Below are 19413 nucleotides of genomic sequence, written 5' to 3'. Positions count from 1 at the left end.
GCCAGGTTGTCCCCCCAGCTCTGCCCCATCCACCGAGGGGCTTCTCCGGTACCTGTCCCGTGTCCTTGGGCAGCCCAGGCCAGGCCAAGCTCAGTCTTCCCCCGTGTGGTGGAGCCACAACCCTGGATCAGTGAGAGGGCCTGGCGGGCAGGCGTGCCATTCTGGAACTTGGCATTCAGGGGAGGTGGGAGGAAGGAGCACTTAGAGCATGGCGGGTGTTTATCTCAACTCCCAATGGGAAAGGGGGGCCCACTGGAGCAGATGCACCACCCGGGCGCTCACTGTGCCACCTGGGAACTCGATTCTTCTAATTTTTCAAGACAAACTGGAAACTTCCATTTCTGTGTGAGCAAAATGTTCCTGTGTCACTCAGGGAGGAGCCATTCCTTCCTGGGGCGAGAAACAAAGGCAGAGGTGCCCTGGGTGCCACTGTGACCCACAGTTGCTTCTGAGTAGCCCAAATGGGCATTGTCTTAAAGGGGCTTGACCGGGCTGCCGCCCACACCCCTCCTTCCTGCCCCTTTAGGCGGCCTGATGTGGTTTCCATAGCTTGTATGGTCTGCATTACCTGGTTAACAATAATAATAGCCAGCAATTATCCAGCTCCTACTGCATCCTTTATCCTATCAGATCCCCAACGCTGGTCTTCGACGGGCTGCGGATTTTTTGGCGACGAAGTCTGTTTTGTCTTTGGTGTTGTGGGTCTGAGGCTGCAGCTCAGTGGCAAAGGGCTTGCCTAGCACGCACTGGGCACTGGGTCGACCCTCAGCTCCACATGAAATAAATACAATAAAACAAAATAAAGGTATTGTGTCCATCTACAACTAAAAAAAAGGTAAATCGGGTTGTTTTGAAATGGGCCTTTAAGGCCAGCACCCTTCCCGGTGGGCTTCAGCGGAGGGGGGGGGGCTCGGGGCTGCAGAGGCGCAAACGCGGCCGGAGGGCAGATGCCGACCCCACCCACCCGACACCTGCGGGGACCTTGGGCAGTGGTCACTACAAACGAGGAGACGGGAGTCCACCGAGTCCACCCAGGCGGAGGGCGGAAAAGGCAGGCAGCCGGAGCCGCCGCACAGACGAAAGGTCCCGTCCCCTGCGCCTGGGCGCGCGGAGGGCGGTCCTCGTCGCGCCGCTCGGGGTGCCGCCGCTGGCCCGGGGGAGGCGTGACCCGAGGCGGGGCCGGCGCGCGGCGGGCGGAGCTCGGAGGGCGCCCAGCGGCCAAGGGCGGGAAGGCAGGCGGGCGGCGCGGGCGGGACCGGCGGGTTCGGCCCGCCCTGGGCGGAGCGCCCCCCCCACCGCCCCGCACACTCCCGGTGGGTCCGCGCCCGGTCGCGTCCCCGCACGTGCCGCGGTCCTCCGAGTCCGCAGGGGGCGCTATAGCCGCGCGCGCTTCCCGGAGCGGCGCTGGCCGGAAGTGGGAGAGCTCGGATCACTTCCGGCACGGAGCGGCGACCTGGGCGGTGGACTCGGCCCGGTGCGGAGTCAGGACCGCTTTAACCCCGGGGGACCCGCCGCCGCTGTACCACGCCCGGCTGGAGTCTCGGCCTCGCGGAGAGGAGCCGGGCTGCGCGCCCCGCCGCCGCGATGCCGTTCCTGCACGGCTTCCGCAGGATCATCTTCGAGTACCAGCCGCTGGTGGACGCCATCCTGGGCGCCCTGGGGATCCAGGACCCCGAGCGGCAGGAGCCCCTGGACGGGTGAGGCGCTCCGACCCGGTGCTGCGTCCACTAGGTCATCACGAGCCGGGTGGGGCCGGGCGGGGCCGGGCGGGGCGGCTGTGTCCTTGGGCAGATGCGGGGCCTCGGGCCGAAGCCGCGGTTGCGAGCTCGGAGCGCGAGCTCCTGCGCGCCGAGCCCTGGCGAGGCGAGAGTGCTCCCGGGCAGCGCCCGGGAGGGCAGACAGACCCCAGGGCGGGTGTCGGCGGGCCTCCGCCCAGCGCCCCATCCCGTGCGGGGAAGCAGGGTACAGTCGGTGAGGGCCTCCATCCTGCCCCCAGAGCAGGGCGAAGAGGACCTTGTTGTGGCCGTTTGTTTTTTCTGTGGGCGACCGGCCTCTCGGTGAGCCGCGGGGAAGGTGTAGGGGAGTGAGTGGGCAGTACGCACGGCCTGCTGTGCCGGGCGCTTGGGGTGAGCTAACGGGCCCCAGCCTTGGTGGTGCTTCGGCTGCAGAGAGGCCGACAGGCATAAGCAATTGCTCGATGTACAGAGGAAAGGGGTCCGCGTGTGGGCAGGGGCTTGTCCGTTGGAATTTCGAGCAGGCCTTGACCTCAGTCCAGTCAGGACCTTTGGTGGGAGCTGGGACACTCTTAGCTGTTTGCTAGGAGATTCTCTAAAGTGCAGGTGTTTCCCGAGCTCTGAGGTGGTGCTGGGCAAGGACAGTGCAGTGAAGCTTACAGGGCCCGTTGAGGTGCCCCAGCCTTTACCAGGAGCTCTGTCCCCTGTGCAGAGCAAGGATCTAGCCAAGGGGTGAGAAAATCCTGCGGAGCAGTGAAGTTGAACCTTGAGCCAGTCGGTTTGAAGGGGTACTGATGGGTGTAACTAGGGAGAGGGCGAGTGGGAATACCGAGAAGGGAGCCCTCACCCGAGGAGGAGGTGGCAGCTTATGAAGGAGTTTGGGACATTGTCAAAGCTGGGTGCAAAGCGTGGAGCTGTCCCTGCCTGAACTTTTAGGGAAAGCCAATGTAGCTCTTAATAGTGCTGGCCAGTAAGGGCGGAGGGCTGTGGGCGAGCTGGGGTGGGGTTGGGCTGGAGGGCAGCTGGTGACAGGGGAAGGGGCCTCTGCTGACCACTCTGGCCAGCCATGGGGGGCATCCTGCAGCTCAGGGAGCAAAGGATGTCTCCAAGTGTGAGGGCTTCCTGAAGAAGGCGTGTCAATGATTCTGGCTTCCAGACTCCAAGGTTCCCTGCAATCCCAACAGCCCAAGTGTGAGGCTGTGTACCCAGACAGGGCGGTGGAGTCTGCTGCGAATTAGAAAGCCCAGCCTCTCTCCTCTTCAGACCTCCCAAGAAGGACTTCCTGCTCCACTGTCAGGGTCCCGTTTTCATGGGTGGTTAAGCAGGGCATCCCGGTCCCACCGTGGTTCCAGGCCTCAGCTGGTCTGCCTCTTGCTGCCCCAGGCCCAGTTATGCTGCCAGCGAGGAGAGCCGAATCCTCGTTCTCACTGAGCTGCTGGAGAAGAAGGCCCGCTCTCCCTTTTACCAGGAAGGCGTAAGCAACGCCCTGCTGAAGATGGCTGAGCTGGGGCTGACGCGGGCAGCTGATGTTCTCCTGAGGAATGGGGCCAATCTCAACTTTGAAGGTCAGCTGGAGCCCGGAAGAGCCAGGGAAGCCCCTGTTGGATAGCCTCCCACTCCCCTGCAGGCTTTCAAAAGCTCCTGCTCCCTCTGCCCCCAGCGAGTGTGCTGCTGCTCTGCCATGATTGATTCAGCAAACCTGCCAGCTCCCAGCCTAATCCCGCTTCCATTAGTGTGGAAATGCGGCTGCTGGCACTGTGCCCGGAGCTAAGGGAAGGTGATTTCCTGCCACTCACTCTGAGCTGTCCTGTGTTTTTGCTTATGCCATGGGTGGGGGAGGGGGGGTAGGTGACAGATAAGCCACACTGCACGCTGGGTGTCAGTCTCTGCAAGAAGCAGCTTCTGGCTGATAAGTGCCGGGGAGGGTGGTGATGGGACTGTTCTCCTGGCATCTGTGGCTTTCCCCTGAGGACAGCTGAGTCAGGAGAGGGCACGACTGCTTGGACAGCAAGTGCAGGTCTGTGCTGACCCAGGATGTGGCCAGGCTTGTCTCCCCTCACCATGGACACAGGCTCAGAGGCTCTGGGGCTCCTGGGATTGCTGAGGAAGGAGGGTCTGGCTTGAAGTCCTTCAGCCGGATCCCAGGAACCTGCTCTGTGGCCCTGCTCTAGCACAGCAGCCAAGAAGCAGCCACTCAGTGAGTGACTCCCCCAGCGAGCTAAAAGGAGGGCAGTTTTATGGCCCGTCATATAGAAGAGGAAACTAAGGCCCACACGGGTCAAGTAGTGGCCCCAGATCTCCCCCAGGGCCCTCTAGTACCTGGTGAGGACAACGTTGAGAGGGCCCAGTCCTGCGGCTTCTGGGGCGAGTGCTGGTGCTGGGCTCCAAGGCCAGGCCCTGGACCCTGTGAAAACTCGCTGATGCAGGACTGACCTGTGCTGTCTGCCTTCAGACCCTGTCACCTACTACACGGCCTTGCACATTGCCGTTCTCCGAAACCAGCCTGACATGGTGGAGCTGCTGGTGCGCCACGGGGCTGACATCAACCGGAGGGACCGGGTAAGAGCTGGCCCAGCCTCGCAGGGGGAATGCACCAGGGTCCCAAAGCAGCCCACAGCCCCCACACCAACCCAGCTGGTGCTGTCTTGGCTCAGATCCATGAGAGCAGCCCCCTGGATCTGGCCAGTGAGGAGCCCGAGCGCCTGCCCTGCCTGCAGCGCCTTCTGGACCTAGGAGCCGATGTCAACGCAGCCGACAAGCATGGTAGGTGCCTCAAAGGAAAGTGGGACAGCCTGGGCCCTGGGCACCTTGTGAGGGAAACCAGGTGACCCGGGGGTGTCTGGCATGTTGGCTGGAGGCAGCCTGGCTGTGGCACGGCACGACTGGTGCAGGGTGGATCTGCTGACTCGCCGTAGCTCGGAGTCCAGAGGCTTTGGAGGGGCAGTGCAGTCATTGTCCCCTGCCAGCCCTGAGGCCCTTCTATAGGAGATGGGAATGGGCATCAGCTTCTGGAGATAGTGGCTTGCTGTGAAGAGAGGCCCAGCTGGCCTCAGCAGCTTGGGGTACAGAAAACCCCTAAATCTACTCCAGATTTGTGTGGGTAGAAAAAGATGGCCAGAAGCCTGTCCCCCTCAGCCCTGGTAAGTTTTTAAAGTTCTTTGATGCTTTTTTGAAGCCTCACGGGTAGAGGTGGAGAGTTGCCACCTCTACCCGTGGGGCTGTCCTGACCTCAGCGCCCTGGCCTCCACTTCCTCCTGTCCCTCTCTAGGGAAGACTGCTCTGCTGCATGCTTTGGCCAGCAGCGATGGGGTGCAGGTCCACAACACTGACAACATCCGGCTCCTGCTGGAAGGAGGTGAGGCTGCCCATGCCCCAGCCCAGCCTCTCACCCACAGTAGCTTCTGCTTCCCCCCCTTCCCTGCCTGGTGAGGGCTGCAGACATCCTCCCACCTTTTTTTTCTGATGGCTCTTCCAGGGGCAGATGTCAAGGCCACCACCAAAGATGGGGACACTGTGTTCACCTACATCATCTTCCTGCTTGGCGAGACCGTGGGCGGGGACAAAGAGGAGGCTCAGATGATCAACCAATTCTGCTTCCAAGTCACACAGCTGCTGCTGGCCCACGGGGCTGACCCCAGCGAGTGCCCTGCCCATGAGTCCCTCACGCATATCTGCCTCAAGAGCTTCAAGCTGCACTTCCCCCTCCTGCGCTTCCTGCTGGAGTCTGGGGCTGCCTACAATTGCTCCCTCCACGGCGCGTCCTGCTGGTCTGGCTTCCACATCATCTTTGAGAGGCTCTGTTCCCACCCGGGCTGTGCAGAAGATGAGAGCCACGTGGACCTTCTGCGCAAAGCTGAGACTGTCCTGGACCTCATGGTGACCAACTCCCAGAGGCTCCAGCTGCCCCAGAACTTTGATGTCCACCCGGTGGGCAGCCTGGCAGAAAAGATCCAGGCCCTGCACTCCTCACTGAGGCAGCTGGAAAGCTACCCCCCACCCCTCAAGCACCTGTGTCGCGTGTACATCCGGCTCTACCTCCAGCCGTGGCCTGTGGATGTGAAGGTCAAAGCCCTGCCCCTGCCGGACAGGCTGAAGTGGTACCTGCTCAGTGAGCACAGTGGTACAGAAGAGGATGACAGCTGACAGGTGCTGGACTAGGGGACAGGGTTTGGACAACTTAAACCCCCACCTGCTGGTAGACTTGGCACTTGTGGTGACCCCAGGGGAGGGTCCTTTGATCTGGGAGGTAAGGCTTAACCTTACTAAGCACAAAGCCTATAGCTGTGACCGCTCTAGTGGTGAGGTAACTGCTCTAGTGGGAGAGGTACATCTGTCCCTTCTTTCTGGCACCTGCCCCCAACCCAAGTTTCAGTCTACTCTGGGCAGAATAGTTGTGTAGATGGATTGAGTTTCTGCCTCTGTGCTGGAGGGGAGCCAGGTGTCTGCAGGAGCCAGGCAGCACTCAGTCTAGGCAGCCCCTGGAGCTGCCAGCTTCTGCTTTGTCCTGTGTGGAGGCATAACTAGAACCTTCTAGAGGGAAGCTGTGGCTGCCGCCCAGCTGAGGTCCTACCCATGCCTCTTCACTCCAGATCTGTTTCAAGAAGTGCTTTTGGCAAGCTGGGGGAGAAGGCACCAAAGGCCACCACAGGCTGCCCTTCGAGGCCTACCCCTGCTGACTCTCGTGGCTGACACTTGATGGCTTCCCCCCATCAGGGGCTGGGTCGCCTGTGGCCCTGCTCACCAGGGTACCAGGGCTGTGCTCTACTGTGCCAAACCCAGGGTCTCAGGGAGCATGCCTTCTGCCAGAAGCAATCATGAGTGCAAAGCCAGGGAAAAGCCCCTCCTAAGGGTCAGGTTTTGAGTAGCTTGCTGGGAGCCAACCACCAAAACCAGATGCCACCTGCCCTACCCAGCATCGATCCCTCACGGTCACTTCCAGTCATGTTGTCATTGTATATGCCTTTGGGAATAAGCTGAGACTGACGTGGTATGTTTATATTACAAAATTAAACGGAAATTCCTGGCCTCGCTCAAGGGTCCTATATAAGATTCTAGTCTTCCTTTCTCGTTCAGGGTCAAGGACCAGCAGCAGCCAGTGAGGAGGAAGGGGTGGGAGGGGAGGAGACAGAGCACTTGGGGCAACAACTCCCCACAGAGCACCTCTCTGGCCTGGGGAGGGCCTTCAGAGCACAGGGATTTGTCCTTTTATTTTTGTCTGAAAGTGCCTGCCATGAAGGACCCCCCCAAGTACAGTGAAGGCCAGCCAGATGTCTCCCCTGGCTGCAGGCTGTTGTGACATGAAAGATACCAGGGTCTGCTGGGGACATAGCTCAGTCGTAGAACACTTGCCTAGCATGTTCAAGGCCCTGGGTTCAATTCCCAGTACCACCAAAAAGAAAAAATCATATATACTCATGGGGCTGGGGATGTGGCTCAAGCGGCAGCGTGCTGGCCTGACATGCGTGCAGCCCGGGTTCAATCCTCAGCACCACATACAAACAAAGATGTTGTGTCCGCCGAAAACTAAAAAATAAATATTAAAAAAAAAAAAAAAGAAAGATACCAGGGTCTCATCACCAAAAAGGTCCTGGGCCACGAACATCCCATAAATGGCTCCACCTGGCAGGTGCCGTTCTGGGTTCACCTGGCCAGTATTTTGCCCAACCCGCTTTCCCTGGTAAAGACCACATTACTTCACACCTCCAGGCCTCTGTAACTAAGTTAGGGGCGACTCCCCACCAGGCAGGCACCTGTGGAGTGACCACCAGTTCCCACGAAGTGAGCATCAAGTGCACCGGAGTCATGCAGGCTGTGTGGCATTGGCCTCTGGCCCAATCTGCACCCCACGGGCAGTGAGGCCCGCGTGCCTGCGTCAGCAGGACCCTCCCCAATAAGTCCCACTTTGCCTTTTAAGAAGCAAGTCTATAGTGAGTGGACGGCAGACAGATATATTTAGCGGCCCCTTGACACTCCTGAGCCACACTAGCTGCCAGCGCCCCCCACCTTGGCTCTGGTCCCTGGCCTCTCCAGCCACCGCAGCTCATCTCAGGGCAAAGCTGTAGACATGGTAGATCTCGTCAGGGAGGTTCTCCTGTCGCTCCTCAGCCAGGAGATTGAGGCCTGCACTGCGGATGATCCTGCGGACCACATCAAGGTCCCGGCATACGCTGCTGTCCACATCGTCCAGGATCACGCCCTCCTGGGCCATGTTGTCTTTGATGACGATGATGCCGTTGGGGCGGAGGCCCTGCTTACAGCGCCGTAGGAACTCGGCCAGATGCTGATCAGTCAGGTGGCCTGTGGAGGGCGAAGGCACGGTCACCAGGGGTGAGGTGGAGTGCATGGGAAGCATTCTTCAGCCACTGTGTTCAACAATCCTAAGCCCCATTTGTTTAAGAAGCCACTGGAGCTCAGAAGTCTCCTAAGCCTGAAGCTGGGACTGAAGCTGACAAGGTGCCTCCAGCCTGACACCCGTGCCACACCACCTGTCCCTCCTACGCTAGGACTAGGCAGAGGGGCAAGTGAAGCAGGAGCACCCGAAACCACCTTCCCTGAAGTCCACACAGTGTACAGGGAGGGATAGGCCCAGAGGGCCACAGCAGGGTGGTGCTGCCTACGAGGGTCAGCAGCCAAGGCACAGCACCCTAGGCAGGTTAGGCCAGGAGGCCCACCTGGGGCATCAGCAGGACTGCTCCTGCAAGTCATACTCTCTACCTTACTCTAAAACTCTTAACAAAGCTCAGTTTCACTCGAATGCAGAAAGGCACTGGCCATTTAACATTTTTCAAAAAGCTGCCCCTGGACAGGTGGCAGGTATTTAATTAAAACAAAGTCTAGGAGAGAAGACCTGCCCTTGAGGCCCTCTCCTCACAGGCCCGGGGAGCCTGAGTGGCAGGACAGGTGCAGGCAGGAGGGAGGGCTGCGGGATACTCACCTATCACCCACTGGATCCAGATCACATCATAAGAGCCCGGCTCCGGCCTGAAGTCCTGCAGACCGCAGCAGAAGTAGTTCCTCACCCTCTTGCCTTCTTCCCCCAGGTAGCTCTTGGCTTTGGCCAGAAAGTCCTCTGTCATGTCGACCATATCCACCACTTTAAATAGTGGCAGAAGCAGCCGCTTGGTGATCCTCCCAATGCCAGCTCCACAGTCCAGGGCACAGGAAGTTCCTGTCTTGTTTGGGCCTTCCTGAAAAGCAGAGCAAGCATAACTCACAGGAACCCTGTCACTGCAAAGGGGCCTTCCTCCTGAGCCTGGGAATCCGACTGCAGTCAGGGCCCGGCACCAGCTGGTCATAGGGACACTCTTGCTGGGCCTCATGTTTCTAAGGAGAACAGCCATTTCCACGTGAAGGGTGGTGCACTGAACTCCCATTCCCGAGACCCCAGAAATGAGAACAAGAGTGGGTTCCCACAGGAACTGGAAGAGGGAAAACTGGTGAATAATGGAGTGAAGATGGAACATGAGTGGCAGGCTGTGTCATGTCATGCAGGCTGTGTGGCATTGGCCTCTGGCCCAATCTGCACCCCACGGGCAGTGAGGCCCGCGTGCCTGCGTCAGCAGGACCCTCCCCAATAAGTCCCACTTTGCCTTTTAAGAAGCAAGTCTATAGTGAGTGGACGGCAGACAGATATATTTAGCGGCCCCTTGACATTCCTGAGCCACACTAGCTGCCAGCGCCCCCCACCTTGGCTCTGGTCCCTGGCCTCTGGGACAGAGCATGGTTCCCTCCAGTGCTTGCCAGGGAGGGGGCGAGAGGGAGCAGGCCCAGGGAAGGCTCCAGACACGAGCACCCAGCACGGCACAGAGGGGTGGGGAGCAGCAGCATCAAGACCTGGAAACTAGGAGGCTGCAGAAGAGGCGATACCCACAGCCCAGCACCCACGGACACGACAGGACACCTCGTCCCCAGCAACAGAAGAGTCTTAAGGAAGACTCTTAGATTCCAGTACCTAAGAGTCCCCTAGCATATCAGCTCCGGCCTGCAGCCTTGAGACAGTCGACAATCTAGAAGTTGCACCCCCACCCCCCAGCTCTAGGGCCTCGGTGGCAGGCACTGATAGGGGACCAGAGAGCTGGCAGTGTTTCATGTGCAGGTGGCTCCCCATGCAGCCCCGCCGGTGCCACCAGAGCCACAGCGTCTCCTCCTGGAGTGCACATCAGACCTGCCTACCCTCAGGAACCTCTGCAGGAACTTCCGGGAGCTGCTGAGGTCGATGTTGGAGATGTGGCCATACCCCCCAAGCATGCCGTCCACCGTGGGTGGGATCTGCTTCCAGTATGTCTTGGCCTTCGAGTAGAACTGCTTCTCATCTTCTATCACCTCGCTCGTCATGCTGTCACCAGCCCCGGCTCTGCTCAAGCTCCACACTTGGCAAGGGTACACCTCCTGGGTGAGGAACAAGGAGCAAGTCAGCCCAGCCAGGTGCCATCCAGGCTTTCTGAGCCACACGACCCTGCTGGCATCCAGAACACCCAGGCAGCTAAATCTGCTCCCATCCCTCAGATGACAGCCCCTTCAGAGGATGTGAGACTCCTTCCTGAACAGTGCATGGACAGCAGCCCAGAGACATGTCTGCATGCGGACAGACACAATAGCAGCAGAGGCAGTGATGATGTGTACCATCAGATGACTCGGGAAGGAGGGAGAAAATCCCGAGAAGAGCTTGGGAAGGAGGACCAGCCTGGGCTATGGTGGCCCCAGGTGCATGCAAAGTGCCTGGGCCTCATCTGTCAATAACAGGAAGCTAAGCAACCAAGTCTACTGAGGGCAAGGGGGTGTGCTGGCACTACCTTGTAGGGTGGCAGGGGAAAGTGGGAAATGCATGGCGGCGCCAGCTGACACAGGACGAGCAGCAGCAGCAGGACGACAATGGCAGGGGCAGCTGATGACTCCTCAGCCCTTTTTTGCTGCCGAGGGGACAGGTACTGCCACCATCAGCGTGCAGACAAGGAATCTGATGCACAGGGAAGAGGTCGGGGGCCCTGCACTCACTGAACACCAAGACTCGACAGCTCTTCCCACCATGCAGACCTCGGCCTAGATGTCGCCTCAGAGGCCTTCCCTGAGCTGCCTGTGTAAATGACTCCTTCAACACCCTAGGCTAACTGCAGGGCTCGCTGTCCTTACAGGGTATTTCCATCTGGAATCACACTGTTCTCTTCTATCAGCCGCGGCTAGAATGAAAGCTCTAGAGGGCAGGACTCTGCCAACTGCCGGTTAACCTCCACCCAGCTGAGCCCCTGGAGAAGTACTGGGTGGGAAAGCAGCAGAGACCAGGCTGGCAATAAGGTCTTGGATGGTCCCCAACACACATCTGTATTGTGGACTTGGATGGTGAGGCCGGGTCTCGCCCCAGCGCAGAAACTGGAGGGCAGGGGAAGCACCTGAATCCTCCAGGTAAGCAGTAAGGCTCTGGGCTCTGGGGTTCTACCCACCCACCTTCACATGACTGCAGTGAGCAGCAGTTAAGCCACGGACCCCTATTACTACAGGGTCAACAAAGAAGGGTCAACCTGTGGAACTCGGGAAATCCTCAAAAAAACTGAGAGCTGGCACTGCCCGTCATGCCAGTGACTCAGGAGGCCAAGGCAGGAGGACTGCAAGTTCCAGGCCAGCCTGTGCAATTTAGCAAAAATCTATCTCAAAAAATAAAAGTAAAAATTATAAGAGGGCTGGGGACGCAGCTCCATGGTACAGCACCCCTGGGTTCAATCCCCAGTACCAAACAAAAACAAAAACAGAACTATGAGAAAAACCCTGGCTGCCAGGGATGGAGCTCAGTGGTGGTGTGTATGCCTGGTGCACACGGGCCTAGGCTTGATCCCTGGCATCACCAAAAAGAAAAAGAAAAGCCCCAACACCAAGGGAGGCTTTAAGGGAAGTCAGAAAACAGAAAAGGGCCCCATTAAGTCATTCAGAGACTAAAAGGGGACAAGGGAAAGAAACATGAAAAAAGCCAAAAAACTGTCCTTGGTCAGGTTTGTGACCAGTCCCCAATACACATCTGTATTCTGAACTTGAAGGACCTTCCAAAAGCAGCACACCCACCTTATGCAGACAGCTCAAGAATGCTCCTATCTAAGCTGGACGCAGTAGCCACGCCTGTAATCCCAGCGGCTCAGGAGGCAGAGGCAGGAAGATCAAGAGTTCAAAGACAGCCTCAGCAACTTAGCGAGGCCCTAAGCAATTTAGCAAGACCCTGTTTCAAAATAAAAAAAAAAAAGGGCTGGGGATGTGGCTCAGTGGTTAAGTGCCCCTGGGTTTAATCCCCAGTACCAAAAAAAAAAGAAGAACGCTCCTATCTCAATGCACTTCTACCTCAGCCATTGGCAGCCTGGTCCAGAGAGCCAGTGAGCCAGTGAGCCAGTGGGTGCAGCAAGGCAGGGCCACCAAGGCTGCTGAGAGAAGGAAGGGACCCTCCTCTCCATCCCAGACCCTGCTCCTCCAGCAGATTAGGGAATTCTTCACAGACAAGGCCACACACTGTCCTACCAAGGGACCAGAACGTAGGTGATCAGGTCTGTGTGCCCTATGCGGGTCCAGTTCTCCAAAGATCCATGATTTTACAGAACCTGCTCACAGAGCCCAGGGAGAAGCCTGCTGGAAGCCCCCTTCAGATTCCGGAATCAGCCTACAGTCTGACCCGCCACTTCAATCTTGAGGCACGGAGCCTGGGGTCACAACCAAGACCAGCTGCCATCCCTGCACCCTAACTGAGGGGCCCTCAAGACAGCAGGCTGGAGGGCCCTTGGTTCTAAATATGGCACCTTCCCCCTGCATCACAATGCCCCCACATCAACGTCCCAGGGCTGGGAGCAGTGACTCTGGAGAAAGAAAGCAGCACACTACCTAGAGTGCACTGTTGCTCCAACCCTGACGTGATGTGGCAAGACCTACCAATCCTCAAGACTACTAGGTGTGGCAAGCACCTGGCACTGTTGTTCCTTGAAGCTGACAGAAAGAAATCACAAGCTGGGGATGTGGCTCAAGCGGTAGTGTGCTTGTCTGGCATGTGCGGGGCACTGGGTTCGATCCTCAACACCACATAAAAATAAAAATAAAGATACTGTGTCCACCTAAAACTAAAAAATAAATATTTAAAAAAAAGTCACAAGCCCGAATGTCACTCACCACACAGCAGGATGGAGCCCAACAAGGATGAGGACCCAGGCCAAGTGGGCTGCTTACCCCCTGCCAACAGGCACCACAAACCATGTTCCAGCCCCCCCCACAATCCCCTAGGGAGGACACGTCACTCTCCACCCCAGGCCAGCCCAGCTCCCACTCAGCGCGGGGCTCGGCAGGACTGACTCTGTGCCCCACTGCCTGTAGTCTAGCGAATGAACTTCTGGTTTTATGTTCAAATCTGAGCCTCACTGGACTGGAAGGTCCTTGGAGAGCAACAGCAACACCCCAAGATCTATCGCTCTGTTTCTCTGGTACCCTATGTAGCACATGGGGTAAAAACTTCACTTCTCAGCCAATGGACAGAAAGATTGGTGCCAGACACTTAATGGGGAGTTCATTCCCTCTGCCTCCCCTCCCAGGGCACAAGCTTTCTAGGAGCAGGGGCGTTACCTTGTACATATCATCAGTCCAGTGCTCAGGACAAGGTAGACATTTACTCACTGGCTGTCAAGTGAATGAAAGCATGGACTTTACATGGCTACAGCCATTTTTACTTTTAAGAAAATCCTACACAGTCCGACTGTTGAAAACTAATAACACTGAAAGCTATTACTGACAATATAACTTTTTTTGTTGTTTTAATAAAAGCCTTACAACAATGATTCCTTTCGATGTCAAGGTCCCTGAATAATCTAATATACAAGAATCCCATTTGCACACAGATTCTAGGAATGAACCACCAAGGGGAGGCACATCTAGGCCCAGGAAACAGCAAGTCTAACTCTGATATTTGCTGCTGATTCATGAATAAATGTGATTCCTCATGTCCTGTCTACACCTGGCCTTCCTTCCAGTGTCCATATGAGTTGGCAGGAAGTCCTAGGAGCCAGAGAAAACAGCAAGGTTGGTTGGGCGCACAGAAGTAAGTCTCCCTACACTCTGCTTCAGAGCACCATGAAGAGCTACTGCACAGCTACAGAGCCTGGGCTGGGCTGGGCTGGGGCAGCGGCTCTGGGCCAGCTCAGAGGGAAGAAAATCCTTTGCTTATCTTGTCTGCCCCACAGCAGGCAGCATGTGGCCATCTCTCCCACATTCCACAGTGTTTAGAGAAACACCTGGGCACCTGTCCCAGCTGCTTCTATTCTTCCAGGACTCAGGGAGGAGAATGGTGCTTGAACTGTCACCAGAAGACCTGTGCAATAACCTCATGCTCTGCATATGGTATTCCTAAGAAAAAGTCTGAGCAACAGGAGGCAAAGGCCTGCCTGAGATAGCCTGGAGGACAGAAAGCCTGTGCTCCCTCGACCTGTGGGGACAGTAACTGGACATGTGAGAAAGGCAGAGGAAGGGAGGAAAGGAAGCAGGAAGCACGCCTGTGATCCCAGTGGCATGGGAGGCTGAGGCAGGAGGATCTCGAGTTCAAAGCCAGCCTCAGCAAAAAGTGAGGAGCTAAGCAACTCAGTGAGACCCTGTCTCTAAATAAAATACAAAATAGAGCTAGGGATGTGGCTCAGTGGTCACGTGCCCTTGAGTTCAATCCCCAGTACCAAAAAACAAACAACAACAACAAAAAAAGGGGGGGGGTGCTTAAAAACAAAGGCCCTGATGGAGTTACATGAACTGGATCTGAATCTTGGCTGTATTCATTGCTCTTTGGCTGTGTAAGCTCAGATAACACATTTAACCCCATTGTTCCTCAGTTTCTTCATCTATACAATGGGAACAGTGACACAGACCTTACAGAAAGGCAGTGATGACTGCATATGAAAAGCTTGAAGTACCCCACACAGTATGGGCACACATTCTCTCCCCAGCTTAAAGATCAGGAATGGGATTCTCGACAACTTTGCCAGTTATTAAGATAAATAAGAAAAAAATGCACTGAAATGCCCTATAGGCTGCAATGTGTGGAAACATACTTAAAGGATCACTGCTGGCCAAGCAGCAGACTCCAAAATGGCTCTTCAATCAGCAGGGGTAGGGTGGGCTCCCTTTCCACATAAGCCCAGAACCACTGCAGCAGTTAAGAGGCTGGCCTGGAGGTCCCATGCCTCTGGCCCCACTAGAGCTGACATGGGTATCTGCAACCTCCCAGTGGACAAACAGAAAAATCAACACCCAAAAGAAAGCGATTAAAATAACAGGACATCAGGAGCAGTTTTAAGCCCTGGGCTCAACCCATCTCACCGGGCCACCGCCACCGTTCCATACCTCAACCTTCCCCACACTGCCCTGGCCCGGCCCACCGTCAGGGCCTCTGACACCAGGGGCTGCAGTGTACTCAGGAGAGATTCGGGTCCAGAGGGAAAAAGATCACACAGCTGGTGGGCAGAACCTGGGCTTTTGGAGATGGCGGCCTCCCCGCAATCCAACTGACCTTGGCCTCAAGAGCTCCAGGCGGCAGCTGTCTTTTAGCTGCACCTGTGCTCGCCAGGGCCGGGCTGGGGCTGGGCCAGGGTTAACTGTGATAGCAACGCCTAAGCAACCGGCACCGGGCTCCGCGGGGCTGAGCCGAGCATCTCGCCGACTCCTCGCGGTCTCCTCCGAGTGGGCGCTCGCTGATCTCACGAGAGGAAGGGCTTGCTTCGGCCAGGCTAGGGGGGACCCTGCCCGGGCTCTGGGGCCTTGGCTTCCCTCCTCTACTCCGACCCGTGCCCCGCCCAGGTCCGGCCGGTGCACGGCCCGGGGACACGCACGTGGGGCCGAGGCCAGCACGCGCCGGGTCACGTGACGACCGGGGCCTCAGGGCGCCGAGGCAGTTGGGGGTCCGGGCCTCCCCGCACCCGGCGGCCGCCTCCCCTCCGCCCCGCCTCGCGCTACTCACCCCGGGCGGGGGCTCCCGGGGCTGGGAGAAGGGGACTGGGAAGAGCGGGTGAGGGCGGCGGTGAGGACCCTAGAGCCAGCCGCAGCTCCGCCGGTCCACCAGACGCGACACCTCGCGGCGCGCGCTGCCTTTGTCCGCACACGTCACTTCCGGGCGCCCGGGGGCGGAGCCATGCGCAGCCCCGCCCCGCGACCAGCTCGCCCGGTCCCGCGGGCTGGGACCTAACCTTTTGCCTGCGGGGAGGAAATCTCCGCCTTAAGGACTGAAGGCCGCAGCGCTGGTCTCCCCCGACCTCCGCACGTGCTCCAGTTTAGTCGGAGGCTGCCAGGCTGGACTTTAAAAACGAGTGACAGGGGTTTTCCACTGGGAAAAAAGGGGGGGAAGGGCCACTGGTGCTCACCCATCTCCATTACCATCTTAAAATATAAAAAAAAAAAAAAAGAAGGAAAAGAAAAACACTTGGTTGTGCCAGGGACCTGCCAGCCCAATATACAGAACAATTCATGGACTTTCCATTCCAAAAACGTTGACCTTCCTTAGGACCCTCCATTCACAGAAATTTTGGAGGGATCTTTCCGTGTTGGAAACGTGAACTTGCAGGTAGGTAGACACTGTTAACCTCTCCCAGCGTCAATCTCCTCTTCTGCCAGATGAATGTAATAATTACTAGACTTCCGATGATATTGCACCATGTGGGATATTGCACGTCCAGCCTTCAGGAAATGGTAGCTGTTATAATGACAATATTCATCTTAATAAGTTCATTTCCCTCAAAATAACATCTTGATGTTAGATTTACAACGCTTTCCTCTCAGCTGTGCACACAAGAAGTGCTTAAAAAGTGTGTTTGCTTTAATGCAATGAAAAGTGGGGAGTGCTGAAAGTCCCACCTGCCATTAAGTCCCCTAAATCTGCTTATGTACATGTTTCAGGGGATCCCCTCTAGTCTAGGCCACTCCTGGTTCTCCTGGTCTGGGCCCCTCTCTCAAGCTTCATTTTCCATGTTTCTGGAACAGATCCTAGGCAATTTTGATTGCTGGAGGTGTCTAAAATCCTTTTTTTGGGAGGTAGCTCTAATCCAAGCTCTCACATGCCTCAAAATCCACCCATACTGTATTTCCTGACAATGGAAGAGAATGCCCTTCTCCACACTCAGGCTGCAAGCCATTTCCAGGTATAACCAGCCCCCTGACCTCAACGCTTCTCACATCTCTGAATTTCCAAACCTAGCACATAGTAGTGGCTTAATAAATGTTTGCAGACTGCAAGGGTTAGAGGACGCATAGAAACCTGCAGGGTTTCTGTTCTCGCGACTAAAGGCTCAGGGGTCACTCTAGTTAAACTGGGCTAACTGGGCTGCACGAAATAACCACACAAGAGACACAAATACCTTTTTCTTTGGGGTAGCTGTGACAGCTCCTCTGACCTTAAGGGTCCGCAGAAAGAGAGAGCTAGAGCACGCGCTGACCACTTTTATTGAGGAGAAGCTATTCAAATGAGGCAAGGGGTCAGGTTTCAGGGGGCTGAGTCTATCTTCAGGATGTCCACTGTCAGCAGGTTGATTGACACCTGGGTAGGCCACACCCAAGGGCACAGTAAGAGAAGGGGACACACACAAGGCACTTCCATGGAAGATTCTATCCTAAACAGGGCAAGGGGTTATATTACAAAGGAACAGGTGAGCATAGCTTCACCCATGGGGCTGTAGCAAGACACACCCATTTCTGTGACTGAGCGCCTCAGCACCCAGCTGGGGAGTGTAACTCAGTCACCCGTAAGGTTGGCCTCCCACAGAAACCATCTAGTTAATGTTCTTTGCCCATTTTTTTAATCTCACACCTTTTAAATAAATACAGACATTTCTGTCTCTCCCGCTTGATATTCCAGCTTCCAGAGGAAACATGCCTCTCCAAACCTAGCCAAGGAGCTTTACAAACAATGGATTACAGCCTAGGTGTGGTGGCGCACACCTGCAATTCAAGCTGCTGAGGAGGCTGAGGAGGGAGGATTTCAAGTTCAAGGCCAGCCTTGGCAATTCATCAAGACCCTGTCTCAAAACTGAAAAATAAAAAGGGCTGGGGATATAGTTCAGTGGCACAGTGCCCCTGGATTCAATCCCCAGCACTGCAAAAGAAATAAAGAAAAAAGAAAATGGAGTACATCTTTTCGGATGTCTCCTCCAGGTGGATGCCCTGTAATTTGGATGACAGTCATTTTCAAGTTATAAAATTATAACATGCCTGTAAAATACTTGCCTAAACCATATCTTGTACAATATCATGAATTTCCTCCCTGCCCTCTCCCAGCCAAGAGTCACAGATCGGTCCTGTCGGTTTTCCCATGGAGCCCTGAGAAGGGAGAAACTTGTTCAGCATCATGTCTCAAAAAGAATCAGGCATGGACTTGAGATTGGTTGTCTGAGTTTCCAGGCCCCCTTATGTTCTGTTCCCATTCCAGGTGGATCTTCCACTTCGGAGCCACCCAGCCAAACATGACCCACTTGGGTTTCCTGGATGTGGAAGGGGTGGGTGACTCTAGACCTTCCCTTCCCTGCTTAGGCCTGGCTGCCCTGACCAGGAGTGCCAAAGCCACCTGTGGCTGCAGCCTGGCACCCAGGGCACAAGGGCCCCGCCCTCTGTCTCCAGGCTTCAGTGTCCACTGTTCCTCAAATAGCCATGGGTGAGGACAGGCGGATCACAATGACTCTGAAGATGCCCAGGAGGCAGCTGGGAGGGGCTGGCAGAGGGACTATGCAGGGGAAGATGGACTCTTCTAAGGACCAGCTTGTTAGAGGGCTCTAACCTCAGGGACTTCGCTGGCCTCACTCAGAATCCCCAGCAGGGTGAGTGTGATGACACCTAGGAGACAGCTTGGGGCTGCCAACAATCTGGGCGTGGGGTGTGGTGGGGAGAGAGTAGGCTCGGAGACCCCCAGTATTAGAACCAAGGGGGTGACTGAGGCTCTGCCTCCCTAAGGGAATGGGGTTTGTTATAAATGAGTCTTGACTTGGGATGTAGTTTGGTGGGAGGCCCCAGTTGATGCCCAACGCCCCTGCCCCCCAAATTGTCTTAGCTCCACTCCAGACACAAAATCGGAATCTGGCGTGGGAGATGGGGGGAAATTCAGTATATTTTCAGCAAGCTCCCACTGCGGAGGGGTGCCGGTGGGGTATTCTAATGCACCACAGGGATCGGGAGACTGCTGGGGGAGGGGGTCTCTCCTCTTTTCAGGATGGTTCCAGGTTTCCTGGTTCCCAGTGGAGCGCTTACAGTAATAGCCTCCACCATGCTAAGTGCTGTCTACGAGCGCCGGGCCATTTCACAAAGAGACAGGTGCCCGCCCTGCACACACACACACACACACACACACACACACACGTTCCACGGAGCAGCACACCGAGAGAGTGCTCGGAGAAATTCATTGGCTCACCCAAGGTGAGGAGTGGAACCAAGACCCCGAGTACTAGTCATTTTGAGCCTAATAAGAATGGCGGCTGCCCTGGTTGAGTATGTAACTGGGCCTGGCACTATTCTAAACGACGGACATGTACTTGCTCATGTCAACGTCACAGCAACCCAAAAAGGTGGGTACTCTTGCCGTCACCACTTTTCCAGGTGAGGGAACTAGGGGCTGAGCGGGTTCTAGCCTGAGGCCACTCTTTGTCGCCGAGCCGGTGGCATTACCACCAAGCCACACTGCCCCACCGGGGCGCCCGGGGCTGTCCTA

The 19413-nt window shown here is 56.4% G+C and overlaps 2 protein-coding genes and 1 long non-coding RNA gene across 12 annotated transcripts; 2 read left to right on the top strand and 1 right to left on the bottom strand.

The window, feature by feature from the left end:
• Positions 1-1339: 1339 nt before the first annotated feature.
• On the top strand, positions 1340-6780 carry Asb6 (ankyrin repeat and SOCS box containing 6). Of its 3 annotated transcripts, none has more exons than XM_046451964.2 (6): positions 1376-1697; positions 3117-3298; positions 4186-4292; positions 4388-4496; positions 5002-5088; positions 5209-6780. In XM_046451964.2, the coding sequence occupies exons 1-6, from the start codon at positions 1585-1587 to the stop codon at positions 5874-5876; spliced, it is 1266 nt and encodes a 421-aa protein (XP_046307920.1). In that variant the 5' UTR covers positions 1376-1584; the 3' UTR covers positions 5877-6780. The 3 variants fall into 3 exon arrangements, with proteins under 3 accessions (XP_046307921.1, XP_046307920.1, XP_058437819.1); XM_058581836.1 differs by lacking the exon at positions 1376-1697 and adding an exon at positions 1765-2057; XM_046451965.2 differs by lacking the exon at positions 4388-4496 and having other exon boundaries at positions 1340-1697; positions 5209-5313.
• An 881-nt stretch (positions 6781-7661) lies between these two features.
• On the bottom strand, positions 7662-15834 carry Ntmt1 (N-terminal Xaa-Pro-Lys N-methyltransferase 1). Of its 8 annotated transcripts, none has more exons than XM_046451988.2 (5): positions 15688-15832; positions 11784-11934; positions 9970-10121; positions 8668-8916; positions 7662-8030 (listed from the first exon to the last, which is right to left on the bottom strand). In XM_046451988.2, exons 3-5 carry the CDS (start codon positions 10043-10045, stop codon positions 7774-7776), a joined length of 582 nt encoding a protein of 193 aa, XP_046307944.1. In that variant the 5' UTR covers positions 10046-10121; positions 11784-11934; positions 15688-15832; the 3' UTR covers positions 7662-7773. The 8 variants fall into 8 exon arrangements, with proteins under 8 accessions (XP_046307944.1, XP_046307941.1, XP_058437820.1 ...); XM_046451985.2 differs by having other exon boundaries at positions 8668-8920; positions 9906-10121; positions 15688-15831; XM_058581837.1 differs by lacking the exon at positions 15688-15832 and adding an exon at positions 15241-15599 and having other exon boundaries at positions 8668-8920; positions 9906-10121.
• Positions 15820-17950, top strand: LOC131424449 (uncharacterized). Its single transcript, XR_009227466.1, has 2 exons — positions 15820-16287; positions 17575-17950. It is a non-coding gene; the product is annotated as an uncharacterized LOC131424449 (long non-coding RNA).
• Positions 17951-19413: the final 1463 nt, after the last annotated feature.

This window comes from Marmota monax, unplaced genomic scaffold (assembly GCF_021218885.2).
Source record: "Marmota monax isolate L192 unplaced genomic scaffold, Marmota_monax_Labrador192_F-V1.1 WCK01_AAM20220418_F8-fsc00020, whole genome shotgun sequence".
In the NCBI taxonomy this organism is placed as follows: Eukaryota; Metazoa; Chordata; class Mammalia; order Rodentia; family Sciuridae; genus Marmota; species Marmota monax.
The sequence above is the reverse complement of the archived record's forward strand: the minus strand, read 5'-3'. Positions and strand labels throughout refer to the sequence as shown.